We start from the raw sequence: 18,847 nt of genomic DNA, 5'->3' as shown, positions 1-18,847 counted from the left end.
CAGCAATAATGTGTGTGTGTGTGTATGTGTGTGTGTGTGTGTGTGTGTGTGTGTGTGTGTGTGTGTGTGATATGAGCACACACATATGTGGTGCTGGGTGTCAAACATAAGACCTTATGTTGCTAGGGAAGAGATTTTATTTTATTTCATCTATTCTATTACTTATTATAAGGTCCAAACAGGTCTGGAACTCCTTGCAGCCCTCATGTCCTATCTTCCCAAGTGTTGAGATTTATAGGTGTGAACACCAAGCTTAGCTCTTTTATTTTAAATTAGGGTAGAGATGTGATCAAGGCAGTCATGGGGAGAGACAGTGTACATATCAAGCATCCTGGACTACATCGAGGAGGGGGGAGGCCCATGACCAGGAGGAGGGGCAGATCCACGTGTGAACCTGTGCCTGCCTGACAGTCCCTGTTCGAAGTGTGCTGCCATGAACAATGAGGACATAATCTCCAAAGATGGGTGAAAAGACACACTTATGTGTTATAGTTATAGTGTGTCATATGGCAGATGTTTGTACTGCTGAGTTGAAGCCATGGGGTTAATGTTTATGCCTTGATGGGATGTGAACCATGTATTATATCACACTAGATTTAAAGATGTGAAATGGCCAGAAATGATTTTTCAAGCATTTTCCAGTCTTTGTAATTATTGTTCAGTCCTCTATAATAGAGAAAATGTTAGTTTCCTTTGAAATAAATACAGAGAAAATCCTAGAGACTATAAGGATCTGGTAGCTGAGCACTGGATTGCCAGTAGTCAGTCAGGGTGGTAGCTACTCAGGAGGCTGAGGCAGAAAGAGTGTGATTTTCAGGCCAGCCTGGGGACTTAGTGAGACTGTTTCAAAATGAAATTCAAAATATAAAAACAGGGCTGGGGATAGCTCAGTGCTAGCCTGGCATACTTTTGCAAGGTCCCAGGTTCAATCCACAGTACCACACCAAAAGCAAAACCAGAAACAAACAAAACTGTAGCACCATTCCATAGATTTCTGGGACATTTGAAAGAAACTACTCAGATTCCAAATCTCTTTATTCTCAGCTTTGACCAGGCCAGGGTTCATCTACCTTATCATTTGCCTGTCTCCTTCATCACCATCATCATTATTATTACTGTTATTACTAGTGTGTATGTGTGTGTGTGTGTGTGTGTGTGTGTGTGTGTGTGTGTTCCTTCCACTATGGTATTCAGGGATGGAACTAAGGTTTTCAGGCCTATACAGCTTTTACTGCTGAGCTATCCTGCCAGTCCATTTCCTGAGTAATATTTTTCTTAAAAAAATGCTTATTAATTAATATGAGGAGAGTAGATGCCAGCACTCCTGTGTGAAGAGCAGCAGACAATGATATGGAATCGGTTTTCCCCTTCTGTCTTCGCCTGGGTTCTGGGAATGAATGCACATGGCCAGCCTTCTGCAGCTAACACTTTCCCAGATGAAATATCTCACCAGCCCCTGAGTGATATTTCTGAAGACGGTGATGGTGAATATTCCTGTTAATGCAGTTAATATCACTTCTATTATCTAACCTCATTTTAAAAGTAGTTGCTTTGAATTAGAATGCTAATTTAGCCAGTCAATTTACCTCAAGTTATAATGCTCAAGATTTTTTTTTTAAGTCATGCATACTTAACCAATTTTCTGTAGTTCCAAGTGGCTAGGTATCACTTCCTGGTGAATTAGCAGTTGGCGAGTAGTGGAGCCTTTGAACAGTCTTGCGAAGCACTAATGTGATATTTAATGAGGAGGCATCAGTCCACAGAAAGGTAGTCAATATAAATCAGTGTTTACAAAGTGTGATTAACTCTGAAATATTTCATCAATGCTGTGGTCCCAGGCAGCCTTCTATGCTAATTACTTGGATCTGCGCATGTTTCAGGGGACTCGATGGACCTTGAGTACAGCAAGCGTGGAACAGCAAAATTGCAATTATGCCCGGACCGTCTCCTATGACAATTTATGCATTCGGTGCAATGACCTCCCCCTTCCCAAGAGGGCAATAAGCAGGATGCATTTTCATTAGGTTACTAATGCACTTAATCACGAGGGGAAAGGGTTAGGAAGTAGCCGGAGACCTTCAAGCACTCTGCGACAGGGCTGATAGTGAAGACAGCCTTTATTTTTCAAGGCAGGTCTTTACAAGGCTGTAGAGCACACCCCACACACTTCATTGTCTCAGAGAAATACTGAAAGTTTAGATCTTCCAGTTACATGTTTTTTCATTTCAGATTATTACATGTAGCTAAAAACAGTAAGTCTACTATTAAAAATATAACCTGAATAGTTTGTTGTCATTATAGTTCCATGGTGTTTGGAATTAATAATGCAAGTAATGTCATAAGTACCATGAAGATGATAATAGCAATGGCAGCCATTATTCCCACCATCTTTATCCTCAGCACCATCAGTGAGCATCCTGGGAAGTTCTGCTTGACTAGAAGGGCAGGAAGAGTTACGTTCTTGCCCTGCATGCCAGGTGCAAACAGGAATTGCTCATTTTGGGTCCCTGAGCTCTGAGAGGTTTATGCAGCCGAAGGACAAGCATGTCCCAAAGCATGAGTTTAGACTGGGATCCAGATGTGACATTTTATTTGCATGTTTTGTTTTTTGTTTGTTTGTTTATTTGTTTTGTCTTAAGATTTAGTTATTTTATTTTGTGTGTACCTGTGTGTGTGTGCTTATCTGTATGTGCCAGCAGAGTCCAGCAGAGAGCATCGGAACTTCTGGAAATGGAGTTATAGGCAGTTGTGAGCAGCCCCATGTGGGTGCTGAGAATCAAACCTGCATCCTATGCAAGAGTAGTGAGTGCTCTTAACCACTGATCTGTCTCTCCAGCCTCTGGTGTTTATGTTTTTATGAGCATAGACTGCTTTGGAATCTCTTCTAGAAGACTATACTTCGGGTGGGTCAACTTTGCTTGTAGGATAACAACTTTGTTTGTTATCCTTTAAGTCTTCCAGAACATTCTGATTGCAAAAGAAATTTTCAAGTAGATTATGATCATAAGAGGCTAATATCGGATTTTCCCTCTGTTTTTAGAAAGGGTCTCATTGAACAGCCCTTGCTGGTCTAGAACTTATGTAGAGCAACCTCTTTGAACTTGTGGTAGTCCTCTTGCCTCAGCCTCTCTGGAAGTACTTATCTATGTCAAGCTGCTCCCATTGAGGCATATTCTATGGCTGTAGCAGCATTCCAGCTTGCTGGGGCACTTGTCACATTCCTGATGTCTCTCACTCACATGACTTTGGGGTCCAGGGTACCAAAGTTCACGCTTTCTTTGGGATGCATCCCTCTCTCCTGAACTGCCCATCTGACTGCCTCTTTCCCTCACACTGTACTGTAGGTAACATCGAGTACAGCTGCCCAGCCACAAATGAATGTGAGATCACAAAGCGCAGACGCAAATCCTGCCAGGCCTGCCGCTTCATGAAGTGTCTCAAAGTGGGCATGCTCAAAGAAGGTAAGTGGCCCTGCTCAGAACCCTGTGCTCTGGGTTTGGGGGAATGGTGGTGGCCATCAAAACAGGGATCAAGACCAGTTCCATAGAAACCAGAAAAGGTGGGTCAGTAGGGGCCCCGAATCTGATGGCAAAACATCCGTAAAACCCGAGTTTCTGATACCTCATGGCTAGCAGCTTATCATCAACCAGAAGGTTGTGATCTGACCTGAATTCCCCACTGTGCTTATGGGTCTGGCCCTTTGATCTTTACAGTTTACAGAGGGAAGAAGATGAAGACAAGCTAAGAGGCTGCTCCCAATGCATCCCTCTTCTCAATTTTTTAAAAAGCAGTTCTGGGTTTAAGGTCATGTATTATTTTCCAAACATAACTTCAGTACTTACTTTCTCTGGTAGAATAGGGCTCATGCTTTGACATTATGATTGCTTTGCTTGGTTTCAGTGGAGAATAGGACCCAGCCACAGAAGATAAAGCTAGGGAATGTAGATCCTGTGCTAAAAACACCGAATGAGCTTCCATACTTGATCATTCTTGCAATAGAAAGTGAACCCGTTGGCTGTGGAGGACACTCTGCTAGCCCCCACATGTCAGAGGCCCTGCCTTATTTGTATAGTTCAGCTTACTTAGACAAAGTATTCTTCAGCTTGGAGGTAGAGTAACATTTTTCCTTTTTTCTGAGAAACCTACCCTAGGAGGTTTTTTTTTTTTTAATGAATCTCTGTACATGCATATTTCTTAGAAATACATTTTACATACTGCACACAACTTACCTCTTTCTTTGTATTCAGAAAGCCCATGGGAGTTTAAAGTGAATATGATGTTTTCATAAAGCACCAAGATGAACATGTACTTGTGGAAGGAAGTTTGGAACTAAAGTTAGGTTAATTATCTATAGAAATGTATAGATCTGCCACCTCAGAATTTATGTGTTATCACTACAGATCCCTACACCTCACCTTTTTGTTCTACATTCGAAGTTCACATATTTGCAAATGAGAACGATGAGCCTCACTAAATGCATAGTCCACGCTAGATTTGCATATTTCCACTGGGTCTGTACCTGTCCAGTGCCGTCTTGGTATACAAAATCCCAGGGTAAAGAGCACGGCAGATGGGATACAGGGACATGGAACTCCTGCCCTATGCACCTGCCCTTTATTTGTCTACTGGAAAAAGTAAAATCCCTTCTCATCTTCAGCTTGGCTTTTTCCTTGGGAAACAGCTATTAGCAAACTTGTAACTTTAAAGTGTTGCAGGAAGATGACCATGACAGGAGTCAAAAGAGGGAAAAGACGTGCAGTGATGTGATTATATATACCACATGTGATATATGAATATGAGGGGGAGAGGGAGACTCTATCAGGAGGAATAATGGTAGAGGCAGATCTGTTTAGGTGGGTGTCATAAGCTCAGGGACGAAGAAGGAGGGATTTGTGGAGACTGGTGACCTGCTAACACTGGAACTAAAAAACGAGGATGTGGCATTTCTCATCTTAGGGCCTTGGGTCCCTTAGGAGATTTCACAGGTAACCTCTGGTTTCCAACCCATCTGCTAAATTGCATGCAGCTTCTCCCACACACCAGACACCGTTCCAGGCCCTTTGTTGCCCAAGTTGCTTGGTTGCTGGTAAATATGTTTATGAAACCACCCAAAGGGTAATTTTTGACAAAGCTGAACACATGACTAAAAAGCAAACTCACCCACCTAACTGAAGTACAGATCAGATTGCTTTAGAGCAGTAGTTCTCAACCTTCCTGATGCTGTGGCCCTTTAATACAGTTCTTTATGTTGTGGTGATACCCAGCCATAACATTATTTTTGTTACTACTCCATAACTAATTTTTCTACTGCTATGAATCATAATGTAAATATCTGTGTTTTCTGGTGGTCTTAGGCAACTCTTGTGAAAGGGTTATTTGATACTCAAAGAGGTTGAGACCCACAATTTGAGAACTGCTGCTTTAGGTTCTAATGATGATGATGATAAAATTGTTTTAAGGTTCTAAGTTTACTTAGCCGATACCTTAAGCCCTCTGGTATAAATCGCATAAAGATACTAATCCACAGGGTAGACCACCCCCTGCCCATGCTGCAGAAAATCCCATAGAACCATAATTTAGAATGTTATAAGTGATGGACAGTTGGGTTTTGGTCTTGGTTATGTCTATATTACCATCTACTCTGATTGGGGAGATTTAAACTAACCTTGTGCTTAAACATAAAGAAAGGTGAGTGGAAGGTTTCAAACCTCTGAAAATTGAAGAATTATTACATTTAAAAGCAATCCATTTGTTTAAATGTAATGGAGGTCATGTATCAATGAAAGCCTTCTGTGAGTACACCTCAGATTCCGATTTTGTTTTCAAACAATGAAGTGCATAGAGACACGCCTCCATTTCTAGGGAGATGGGAGTTTTTGATTAGTTTGATTTCAATACTGTAATTTACTCATCTGATTGCTGTTTCAACTTTAAAGATGAACAGGGATACATCTTTTTTCTTAGATAATATTTCTCAGAGTTTCTAGGAATGAGTCTGAAGGGAGGCGAGAGTGAAGGCAGATGTGTGAGAGGTGTTTAATTAAACATTGTTGCTCAGAGTAAATCGGGCTGTGCTTATCTGTGATTCACACCTCTTCAGCACTTGCTAGCAAGCCTTTAGAGGATGTGTTTTCAAGGGAAGTGCTGCTGTTGCTGCCATGCTCAAATAATAATTTATTTCCCATTTACTTCCTCATGAACATGCGGATGGCAAAATATTGTTTCTCTGAGCCCGTTACCCTTAAAGCAGAGATAGGATGGTGTGAGAAAATATTGTTTTCTTTTCTGCTTAAAGAATACAGTGAAATATTGCATTTCACCCTGCATATAAATACACAATTATGCTTGGGCATCTCTGTGGCTCAAGGCTCACTTCCTAGGCCTGGATAGGGTGATACCCTCTTAAACGTATCTTTATGGATGTGCAGGGATTTGAGTCCCGTGCAGTATGTCAGAGATCATGGTGTAGTAAATCTATTCAAATGTAAACCTGTTCAATTCAATTACCAGTCCATAATAAAATTTGCTACGACAACCCCCGTGTTGACCACAGCAGTCCATACAGGCGGACGGCACAGCAGGTCTGAAAATTGACAGGCAAAATCTGGTTAAACAAAAAACAACATTAGTTCTCGAATCTGAGATGAAATCCGATTTCAACAGCCTTGATGGAAGCCTTCCTTGCTTTAACAGGTATCTTTTATTCAATTCGCCAAGTGTACCGTAAAGTGCTGCCTGAGGGGAGGGAATGAAGAAGGTTTTCATTAAAAAGCGGGCTTATAAAACGATGCCCTGACTGTTTTAAAAAATGGTAATTCTTAGTCATACTAACTGGCATTTCTACTAATTGAGGCATGTCCCTGGGAGAAGATAGCTAAGTGTAGGCCCAGGAGGGAAGGGGAATGATTGCCTTTGTGGGTAAATAAGACACAGGAATAAATGCCTGTAACTTCTGTCTCCCTGTAAGCCGGCACCAGAAATCTAAGTGAACTAGGCTTGATGTTTGAGATTAGATTTTTAAAAAGATCTCCTTTCATTCTTAATCATGTGTCTTGGTGTCTGCACAAGGGGACAGATGTCCTTAGAGGACAGTGGAGGGCACAAGGTCCCCTGGAGCTAAGGTTACAGGTGACTGCAAGCTGCTTAGCATGACTGCTGAGAACTGAACTCAGGTCCTTTGGAAGAGCAGCAAGTGCTCTTAATGGCTGATCCACCTCTCCAGACCCTGGATTAAAATATTTGAGTCAAATACTCGTTACCAATTGAGGAAGTTGGGAGATGACTTGGTCAGTAAGATGCTTTCCATACAAGCATGAGGATCTGAGTTTATTTTCCTAGAACCCACAAAAGCTGGGCATAGCAGAGGCCTGGAATCCTAGAACTCACAAAATGTAGACAAGATAATTCCTGGGGCTTGTTGGCTAGCAAGTCTTGTCAGTACATGAATTCAAGGTTTGATGAGAAACCCTGCCACAAAATACACACACATACACACACACACACACACACACACACACACACACACACACACACACACACATATATATATACTCATATATACATACATATTTATATATGGGGAGGTGATTAAAAAAGACAGTGGCCATTGACCTTTAGCTTATACACACATGAACACCCACAGTCTGTGTTCTCTCACTTATATGTGCATGCATGCATGGGTGGGCATGCACATGCAAACATGCATACACATAAATATGTGCACATATACTCACAGGAAAACACACACACACACACACACACACACACACACACACACAGAAGATCATGCTCACTCACACCAAAAAATCCTTATCACTTGAAAAAAACAGAAGGATAATCAACACCTGTGTTGGAGAAGAAAAAAAAGTCACACAAAAACAAGACTTAGAGAAGTGCTGCTGAGCAGAAGCTACTGTGTCTGCACCATGCAGCACACTAACAAACCCCTTGTCCCTCTTGCTACTGTCCTGGGCTGCTAAGTGTCCTGATGGACCAGCATTATTTTTCCAGCATTCTCCCATACTGGATGTCAGAGGAAACACATCTGTAGCATACCTGCTGTCAGTATTCCTCTTTCTTTCTTTCTCTACATCTTCCCAATCTTCTAATTGCTTATTTGTCAGAAAAAAAGAAGCACCCCCTTCCACAATTAGTCAAAGTGGACCTTGGGATCTGATCAAGTACTTTTAATTAGCACCATCTCCTTGGTCATTTAAAGGCTAACTCATGACAACTGGTTTGGTTTCTCTTTGTTGGTCACAAAAGGAACTGTTCCAAGAAAGCGACAACTACAAAGTAACAGCAACTACTACTAGGTGCATTTGGGAGACAGAAGCAGGAGGATCGATTGGTATGGGCTACATTAGACTGCACTTTCAGAAAAACCAAAAACAGGACAACCTCTCTCCCAAAACCTGCTTCTGAAGGTTTTTAACTATGAGTCTCAACATCGGAGTTGTGGATATTGAAGAAGATACTGCAGGGGGCGCTGTGGGCAGTTTAGCATATGCTCCTTCTTGCAGTCCATCCCCAGCACAGCAACCAAGAAGGGACCAGAAATGCCCCACCCACTATGCCCTGTGGCCCAGAGAAAGGAGCTAAGAAATGTCAGCCATTGCTGCCAGAGACAGTAAGGCTCAGCTGTTGGGGGCAGATGGACCTAGACTCAAGGCTTTGAATTTGAATAGATTCTTGGATTTGCTTCCTGGAAGTGTGATAAGTTATGGCGTTTCCTCAACTTGCTGGAGTTTTCTGGTAGAGGTTCTTATGATGAACAAGAGTTTCAGAGCTCAGTGGACATAGTCTGGGCTGCTATAAGCAGGAGATGCCAGGAGCCTGAATCTGGCCATCATGTGTATATGGATATGATGTATATGGATATGGATATGATGCATATGTATATAATATTGACCTGCTGCAAGATCTTGCTCCATGTAAAATGTGTCTGTAGCTGGAAGGTTTCTCTGGTCCCTCCCGGTCCATTGTCAGTGGTTTTCATGGTGCTTTCCCAAGACTTTCGTAGAAGAACATCTGTGACATCTGTAGATGAAATTTTGTTCAAGTGTTCATGAGAAAGCTTAGCCTTTATCTGTGTGCAGATCAAACAAATAGGAAAAGAAAACATTGCTTTACATTTCCCCAGTTTGGTGTGTGTGTTTACAATGTATGTGGTTGTATGGATGAATGTCTTTGTATATGTATAGGTGTCCATGGGTGTGTGTGTGTGCGTGTTGGTGCATATGGAGGCCCAAGGTTGACATCTGGAATCATCCTCCATTACAGTTCTGAGTCTTCTGCTTTAAGGCAGGCTCTACATGAAACTCCCAATTACAGTAGGTCATGGCACATATGTGGGCTTCTGGGTATTTGGACTCTAGTGCTCATGCTTAAGCACCAAGACCTCTCTGGTGACCCTGCTTTTAAATGGACTTGAGACTTCTACACAACAGGATATTTTTCTCAGAAACATTACACTTGTTCAGCTTCAGCATGGAGAAAAGCAGGGAGGAGAGGTCCAAGAGGACAAAGGAGGAGGTGGCTTAGTGGGAGAAAGCCACAAGAAGGAAACTTGTCTGATAAATCTCCACATGTGGTCCAGAACCTGACAAGATGTTGTGCTTTCTTGGCTACTTCTGACTTTCCCACTGCCTGTGCTGGGATGAGCAAGGCTGTTAGGTCTCTGTGTGCTGCCTGTACCTGGGAGTAGGTGGACTCACCTACCCCTTCTTTTCTGACATCAGGCAGGTTTGGTTTTCGAATTATGTCATGGCTGCAAGAACATTATCATAGCATATGGCACCCAGACACTGTGATAACAAGGGCAGGGATGATGATGAGGAGGAGGAGGTTGGAAGTGTGATAAGGCCATGGTGGAGTAGCAATGGATGATGATGTGTATTATTCCATTGGTTTTGACAAAACTGAAAATTCTTTAAATGTTTTCCCCCACCTGGGAGAATAGGAGTTTGGCAGGGGAGTAGATGGCTCAGTTTGGTATTTGCCTTAGAAGCCTGATGACTCAGTTCCCAGCACCCACATAAAAATCCAGAGGCAGGCAGATCTCTGAGACCTAGCCACCCAGCCAACCTAGCCTAATTGGTAAACTGTAGGCAGGTGGTCATGATCTGGCCTACACATGCGCATGCACACACACATACACAGGCACACACCCATACACAGAACAAGGGCTCTGATATTTTTAGCATGTTTAACTGAAAGTTGAGTGGACTAGGGTAGTTCCTAGGTATCTGAGTACTCAGGGCCAAAGCATTGATTGTATATTTTGCTGTGTTTTTCCTCACAGCTCTAACTGGGTTGTATCAATACAGTGAGGTGCAGCCAGTATAGCTTTACTTCTGTGGGCATCTGCAATCTCATTACAGGTTGCTGCATTTGTTCAAAGTCAGAAATTATTTGAAGTCATAGCTTTTTATTTTTTTAAGGTAAAAATAGTGGCAATGTTAGGAGCAGAGAGGAGCAATCATGTATGTTTGAAATTGGAGAAAGTCATTCATTAGGACAAATAAACAAGGAATATAACCACTACATATCTTGTCTGTGTTTCAATTAGATCTTCATATTTAATCTTGATCTCACTAATATGTTCCTACTATGAAAATAATCAGTGTTATTCATGCATCTTCTACCTTTAACAGCCTGAGCGAACACAAGTGATTTCTGGTAGGCATTGTGAACTGGTGTAGAACTAGGAATCTTCATGTTCCCGGCAGAGTGAAAACAAGGTGGGAATCTGTAGTTAGAAAGAGTCACTGTCCCACATGGAAAGGATTCAGGGCACCAATCTTCCATTTTTACATTAGAATCCCACTCAGTATAGAGAGTGGTTCTCAATCTTCCTAATGCTGAAACCCTAATTATAGTTCCTCATGTTGTGGTGACCCCTAATCATAAAATTATTTTTGTTGCTCCTTCATAAGTCTAATTTTGCTACTGTTATGAATCATAATGTAAATATCTGTGTTTTCCAATGGCCATAGGTGACCGCTGTGAAAGGGTCATGTGAGGCCCAAAGCAGTTATAGAACAATAGGACCCCAGATGTCAGATTCTCATTAAGTAGATAAGGAAATCAAGGTTCAGAGAATTTTAGTGAATTTTTCAAGGTCCAGTTATAGCTGAAGAGGAGACAGAATCAAATATCAGGCGTGTTTGAAATGGGCCCAGGTCCATCCTGTGTCTATGTTAAGCTTGCTATGTATGACTGTGATCATCAAGGGATCTTTCCTTTTCTACACATGGATCAGGGGGCCATTTGTCAGCAGTGCCCCAAAACATTCATTTATATGGAAGAGTTCTAGAGACCATAAAAAACAATTGAGTTCATGGATCAAAGAAGGAAGTTGGAGCCTCAAATATATATGCAAGTGATATTCATTAGGAAGGGACTTTGATTTAGAAATCTAATCTTTAAACACTGCTTAGAAGTGGATGGGACAGCTGAATAGACAGGCAGTGATGGGGTCTAATCCGGGAGAAGGGCTCATGGCCTGGCCGCCTGCATTTCTTCCTGCTCTTCCTCCCCTTTATTTCCTCCTCCTCTTCCTCTCTTCTATGGTCTTCCTTTTCTCTCTCTCCTTCTTCTCCTCCTCCTTCCTCTTCTCTTTCTCTCTTATCTGTCTTTATTTGATGTAGTAAGGGAGCTGGAACCTAGCGCCACATTTACTTTGGGTAAGAACTCTGTCACTCAGCTATGCCCCCAGACCTAGAGTGTGATTTCTGGATGCTGAGTTGAAATAGAAGAGCTTTAGGTCATTAATGGCCAGCTTGAGGGTGCCATGTCTTAACAAAGCCATGCCATTATGGCTTAAGTTTTCCAGCCTGATGGATCTTAAACGCATCAAGAATTGTCAATCCACATGCAGCATAAAGCCTTCAACTTTGACTTTGACTTATGGAGTTATAGAACTGAGTTAGTACTTAGGCAACCGTTGAGCAGATGGAATGGTAGCAGTATGGGAGACAGGACGGCTGTAAGTGTGTTGAGAAGGGCTTTCGAGTGATGACCAATGATCTCAGGGTGTAAGCCATCGGTTATCAACCCTGAGAGAGAGAGAGAGAGAGAGAGAGAGAGAGAGAGAGAGAGAGAGAGAGAGAGAGAGAAGTTTGTGCACAGATATGTGGGACAGAGTGTAAGTTAGGGATTTATTCACTTAGTCACTGATTATCTCTCAGTTCAGTTGTTCTGCGCCCCAGAATATAAAGAATTATCCCAGGACAGTTTCTGCTGCAGCCCCAGTTCTCTCCTGATCCATCCATGGCCAGGGAGCTTGGAGTATCTTCTAGGATTGCCCTATCAGCAAATAGTGCACAGAACAGCCACGTCTCCATCCCACACTTCCACATTTCCCATTGCAACCAAATAGCCATTTATAGGGTGTAGTATTTTCCAGGCAGGTTCCATTTTTAAAAAATATAAAGCCAACAGGTTTGTTTTTACCCTCTGAATGAATCTGCTTAGTAATTTATCCTAACAAAATCTCTTTTGTAAAAAAACAATTTAAAAAAAAATCTCCCAAGAAGACATTGCCAAGGTGATTTTCCCCCCTCAAGTCTAATATCATTATGCTGCCAAGTCTAAAACAGAAATTATTGCTAGGGAAGTTTGGGTTCCTACTGCCTTCAAAAAGCAGAACAAAGGAGAGGAGAAGGCTTTAATGGTATTCACGGAAAATATTTCTGCACTGGGTGACAGTTAATAGAACTACATTGACCTCCCTGGTGTTTCCTACAGTCACAGTTGTAATCCCGTCCCAAGCAGTCCCCTCATTAATGCAGAACATTAAACACAACTCCCAAGTTATAATATAGGCAGTGGCAGAGAGCACCTTGTCTGTGAGCTTTGTCTTGACATTCAAGCCATTTGGGAATGGATCTACAGTGCCACGGAAACTTATTCTGTGTGTAGACATTATGTTACCAGATGGCCTCTTTTCTTTTTCTTTCTTCCTTTTCTTTTCCTTCTTCCTTAAAAAAATTTTTTTTTTGTGGCTTTGCACCTGGAATAGTCTGTCTCAAAATGAATAGCCAAGATGTTGAAGGTAACACTAGCAGCCATGTCTTGAGGATTTAATGCCTTAGGCTGTATGTTGTGTGCTGAGACTGCACAGAGGAAGTGAAACAGAGAAATCATGAATTTTCCAAATTTCTCCCACTATCCAGGGAGCTTGAATTTATAGCAGGAACACTGAGTCTATCACCCATCCTGTTTATCTAAAAGAGATTTTCCCTTTATGAATTATAGGGACACTGAGTATGGCATTTAGCTCAGAATGATTTTTTTCTGACTATATTTTTTAGGGAGTGGTCTTACATGGTATCCCAAGCCAGTGTGGAACTCACTGGGTAGCTCAGGCTAGATTGGAATTTAATCATTAGCCCAAAGAATCTTTCTGAATCTGCCTCCCAAGTGTGGGGTGACAGGCATTTGCTTCAGGCCCAGGTACTTGTAACCCTTCAGAGGCTGTGGATTAAGAGGAGCCAAGCTCTAAAAAATATTTAAATACTCACCTTTTGTTGTTACTATTGGATTTGAACTAACTTGGGTACTTTTGAGTTTTGTTGTTGTTTTTATTTTTTGTTTTTGTTTGCTTTTTTGAGACAGGATCTTACTTTGTGGCTCTGGCTGGCCTTGAGCTCTCTAAGTAGATGAGACTAGCCTCAAACTCTCAGAGATCTGCCCCACCCTGTAGCGGGAATCTTAAATGGCCTTACTAATAAGAACAAACCTGAGGCCAGTTATTGGGGTGAACGCTGGAAGATCAGAGAAGCAGAACAAGCCACAGCTACCTCACCTCGCCAGTTCCTCAGCTGATCCTGTTTCCTCAGACTGGAAGCCTCTGAGTCCTCATCCAAATGAATCTCAGCTGAACTGCTGCTCCAAAGCCTAAAAGCTTAACCAGCCAAATGCTGCTAGTTTCTGGTCTTCACACGTTATATAATCTTTCTCTTTGTGCCCCCACTCCTTGGGATTAAAGGCTCGCTTTCTGGGATTAAAGGCGTGTGTCACCATGCCTGGCTGTTTCCAATGTGGCCTTGAACTCAGAGATCCAGAGGTATTTCTGTCTCTGAAATGCTAGGATTAAAGGCGTGTGCTACCACTGCATATTCTCATGTTTAGTATTGTGGCCATCCTGTTCTCTGACCCCAGATAAGTTTATTTCAGGGAACACACAATATTTTGGGGAACACAATACCACCACATTTCCCCTGTTTTTGTCTAAAATTAAAAAAATCTTATAACTAATACAAGAAAAATCATATCCAATAAGAATATACAATATAAACAGTCAAGATTACATTAACAATGTCTAGTCCATTAACATTTGACAGATTCAGACAAAAACTTCATTATATATATTAACAATGTCCAGTCCAGTAACATTTGGTAAACTCAGACAAAAAAATTTTCATTACTTATCTTATGTTAAACAAGTAGTTACTTTTTTAAAGTAAATTCAAAAATTGATCTTTTTTTCTTATCATATTCATATTCTCTCTTTTTTCTTTTCATAAAAGTTTCAATAATATACCTTTTGTCATTTTTATATTTTTCCCTTTTGCTTTTTAGTGTAGATTCAATGATCTACCCATTTATCCTATTATTTCTTTATCTTTTTTTCCTCAGGGTAGATTCAGTGATCTACCTCATATCTATATTCTCCTTTTTCTTTTTTAAACAAAAACTCTATTTTTGGGTTAATTGTCAAGTCCTGTATCATTTGTCCAGCCACTGCATAATGAGAAAGTGCAGGGCTTGTTTCAAGTCCTTGTTCAAGTAGTCTGTCAGGCTGGATCCTCTCAGCTAGCTAACTCAAAATTGTCCTAAGCAGTTTGTAGTCCAAAGTCGATCTTTTGGTGGTGTTAATCAGCTTAATGGCTTTATCATAGTCCATGTGGAATCATCTTTGTGGGGTCCAGTCATCTTTTTGAAGATTTCAAAGTCACTGTTAGGTGTGGTCATGGTTCCCTGCAGACATTTTTAAAAATTATTTATTTTTATTATTCATTCATTCATTTATTCATTCATTCATTTATTTATTTATTTATTTATTTATTTATTTATTTATTGCCTCCTCTGTGGTTTGGAGCAATCACAGTCTGATAAATGTCTGTCTCTCAGAACCATGAACATTCTTCCCTAGAAGAGAAAATCTTCACAGCAATTTCTCCCCACCATTTCTCTTGCCAAACTTTTCCAAACTGACCTTTGCCAATGTTTTCTTGTAACACGGTGGTCCTGGCAATTCTTCTCTGAACAAGCAGCAGTAATCCCTTCATCCCAGGTAGCAGCATCACCAAAGTTACCAATACGATGAGAAGCAGCCGGCAACTCGGAGCAGTAGCTGCTGCTGCTGCCTCCATAGTTCCACTGCCACTGTTTGTGGCTGGGTCCCAGGCCGAAACTTCTCCTTAGCAAGCCTTCTAGGCTGGCCTCAAACTCAGGATCCTCCTTCCACTGCCTCCATTAGCAAATTCTACCAGTGTGTGCCACCACAACCGGCTGAGGGTAGCTTGGGTCTGAGCAGGGGACCACAAGTCCACAGGCAAGCAGCTTTTTTGCAAATTCATACCACAAACGTTGGGCGCCAAATGTAGCAGGAATCTTAACAGGTCTTATTAATAAGAACAAACCTGAGGCCAGTTATTGGGGTGAATGCTGGAAGATCAGAGAAGCAGAATAAGCCACAGCTACCTCACCACCCTAGTCTCCTGGATGCTGGGATTAAAGGCATGTACCACCACAGCTGGCTATTTCATGTTCTTAACATCCAGAAGACAGTAAAAAGTGTACTTGCATTAGGAGAGCCATTTTAACTGAAAAAATTCCAAATATCATGTGAGGATTGGACATGAATATTTTTAGGGTGGACTTCCCACTCTGAGGTCCTTCAAATTTCCATACCAACTTTAGAATAATATTTTGCTGTTTTATGTATTCATTTTTTTCCCACCTGGAGATAAAAAAAACACCCAGAGCATCTCACATGGGAGGCAAGAACTCTACCATAGAGCCGTACCTTGGCCAACTTTGGAATAACTGAGCATCTCTAAGACAGGGGAAGCAAACCAGGAATACTCAAGTTGTGGTTTCTCCACCAACCAACCCCTTTTCACAGGTCTTTGTCTGTGTTAGATAGTCTGTGACATTTTATCTCAATCCAAATTGGAGCAGAGAAGAAATGTTCACCTTGTAACAAAATTTCATTCTTTGGGACAGTTTCTAGAACTTGAACTTGAGAACACATTCTGTCCAAATGAGTCTTTGAAAGAGAAATATGTATGAGTACCTTCTACCTTGGTAGTTTGAAGATCTGGCCATGATGTGCAGTTGGGATATTCAAATCTTGTCCATTTTATAAAGGAGGGAAAATTTAAATCCTGACATTTTAGAGATTTGCCTGTTACTGTCTACAAAATTCCATATAAGAAAGTTACGTAAGCTCCATGTACTCACGGGCCTCAGAGACAACAGTATATCTAGAGATACTTTCTTTTTAAAACACACTTAACCTTGAAGTGAGATAGCATGTGTGCTAACTAGCTGAACGCAACACTAAGAATTCTCCCAAGAACATGCTTCCTGTTCTATAGGACGCAGAAGATGATGGAATCATAGGGCGCAAGTTCCCCCAGTCCTTTCCCTTTTATTAATTAGAATAGTGTTAAGAGCTAATCATTTGTTTGTGCTCCATTTGTCATTTCCACGGGTGAGCATGAAGCAGGAAGCCAACATTGATCTAATATGTTACAGTTTTATTCCTTTTGAATTGTAAAATATCTCCAATGGATTCTGCCCCAAGGGGGTATGGAAACCTGCTTCACCATTTGCTCAGAGAAAAGCCAGTAAAGTGGTGTGTGTGGGGGGGGTAGTGCTCTGTGAGACTCTGGTGTAGTACATTGTTTCTTACAAGTTTTCAGATAATATGTTCTCATAATTCTCATCTAGGGAGATGTGTGTGTGTGGTGTGTGTGGTATGTATGTGTGTGTGTGGTGTGTATGTGTGTGTGTGGTGTGTGTGGTGTGCGTGTGTATACGTGTGTGTATACGTGTGTGTGTATACGTGTGTGTGTTTTGTGTGTGTATACGTGTGTGTGTTGTGTGTTGTGTGTGTGTGGTGTGGTGTGTGGTGTGTGTGTATATGGTGTGTGTGTGTTGTGTGTGTGTGTGGTGTGGTGTGTGTGTGTGGTGGGTGTGGGTGTGTTGTGTGTGTTGTGTGTTGTGTGTGTGTGTGTGTGTGTGTGGTGTGGTGTGTGTGTGTGTGTGTGTGTGTGGTGTGTGTGTGTGTGGTGTGTGTGTGTGTGTGTGTGTGTGTGTGTGGTGTGTGATGTGTGTGTTGTTTGTGTGTGGTGTGTGTGTGTGTGTGGTGTGTAGTGTGTATGTATGTGGTATGTGTGGTGGTGTGTGTGTGTGTGTGGTGTGTGTAGTATGTGTGGTGTGTGTGTGTGTGTGTGTGTGGTGTGTGGTGTGTGTTGTTTGTGTTTGGTGTGTGTGTGTGTGGTATGTGTGGTATGTGTGGTGTGTGTGTGTGTGTGTGTGTGTGTGTGTGTGTGTGTGCTGGATGCCGTTTAATGTGAGTTCGTGAGTTCTGGTTTTGTATTTCACAAGGCTCCTTTAACAAGCTGCTTCCTTTATAGTTTTAGTTCCATGGGTTCTACACCTAGTGTGCCCCTTTCCCTGTTGAAGCTGTGTGTCAGCCCCCTACACTCTGTATTATCATGATTCTCCTCAGCCTTTCATAGTCAACAGTGAGACTATTCTCTCTCTCTTATTCTGTCTGTCTCTGTCTCTGTCTCTCTCCCTCCTGCCTCTTCTTCCCCCTCCCCCTCTCTCTTCCTTCCCCCTACCTTGCTTAGTAGGTTGAGAGTGAAGCCACCAACCAGCTTCCCTAAGGCAAGCTGTCTGCAAAGGAGCAAGCCAGCTGGCTTGGCCAAGGTTGATCAATGATGAGAGGCAGGCTGGGTTCCAGGTCCACAAAAGCCACTCAGTGGAGAGTGGGTCAGCGGCTTCCCCAAAGCCAATTACCTGGCAGAAGTCTAGGTGCCTGGTGCTAGCCAAATTCCCTGAGCCTGATGGTGCTGGTGGGGAGTCCATCCTGGGCTTCCTGGCAAACCAGATCAAAGGCAACAGCAGATTGTGCCTTTCTGAGAGCCAGGGTGGCTTTGTGGCTACCAGAACAGCGGCTGAGGACTTGCCACTGCTATTCAATGTTATCCAAGCAGACAGCACCCCAGGGCTCAGTCATAGCTATCCCTCAGGTGGGAGGGACTTCAGATGTAAAGCCGATTCATAGACTCACATTTACCTTACTTGGCTGAATAGCAGGAACATGAGTCATGCCATTAAGAGAGAAGGATGCACACAATGTTTAGGAAGCAAGAGGCATCATGGGGACACAGCATTAATGAGGCTGGTAGGATGTACTCTATTTTAAAGGCACTGTCCTTTGTAGATGAAATTGAAGGGAAGGCAAGGCTAAAAAACTGTGACCTTCCTTGACCACAGACTCACAGCCTCTTTCCTTGTGTTTTCAAGTGTTCTGTTTTTCTCACTCTTCCTTTCCTCTAGGAACTATTAGTCATCAGCTTCATATATACAGTCGATTTTTCTCAATGTTTTAGATTTCTTGAATGTATGAGAATGAAAGGCAGAGAATATATAAAAACGAGATTGGTTACTGTGCCTGGGCTAACTTTGTGCATTGCTTCTACTTTTCACCAGGATTTGGTTCTGATTTCATCAATGTTTCTCAAGCCAGGTAAAAGTCAATACTTCAGTATTGGGTTAGTATCAATTCCTGCACAATTGTGAAATATTTGGAAGGAAACTG

The 18,847-nt window shown here is 41.9% G+C and overlaps 1 protein-coding gene across 7 annotated transcripts in view; it reads left to right on the top strand.

Annotated features, from left to right (window-relative positions):
- Esrrg (estrogen related receptor gamma) overlaps positions 1–18,847 on the top strand; it is a 582,336-nt gene that overhangs the window by 420,361 nt on the left and 143,128 nt on the right. For all 7 annotated transcript variants that reach the window (XM_036202303.1, XM_036202307.1, XM_036202304.1 and 4 more), the window contains one exon: positions 3,345–3,461. In XM_036202303.1, coding sequence (XP_036058196.1) covers positions 3,345–3,461 — 117 coding nt within the window. The remainder of the gene's footprint in view (positions 1–3,344; positions 3,462–18,847) is intronic.

Source organism: Onychomys torridus, chromosome 11, assembly GCF_903995425.1.
Source record: "Onychomys torridus chromosome 11, mOncTor1.1, whole genome shotgun sequence".
Classification (NCBI taxonomy): Eukaryota; Metazoa; Chordata; class Mammalia; order Rodentia; family Cricetidae; genus Onychomys; species Onychomys torridus.
The sequence above is the reverse complement of the archived record's forward strand: the minus strand, read 5'-3'. Positions and strand labels throughout refer to the sequence as shown.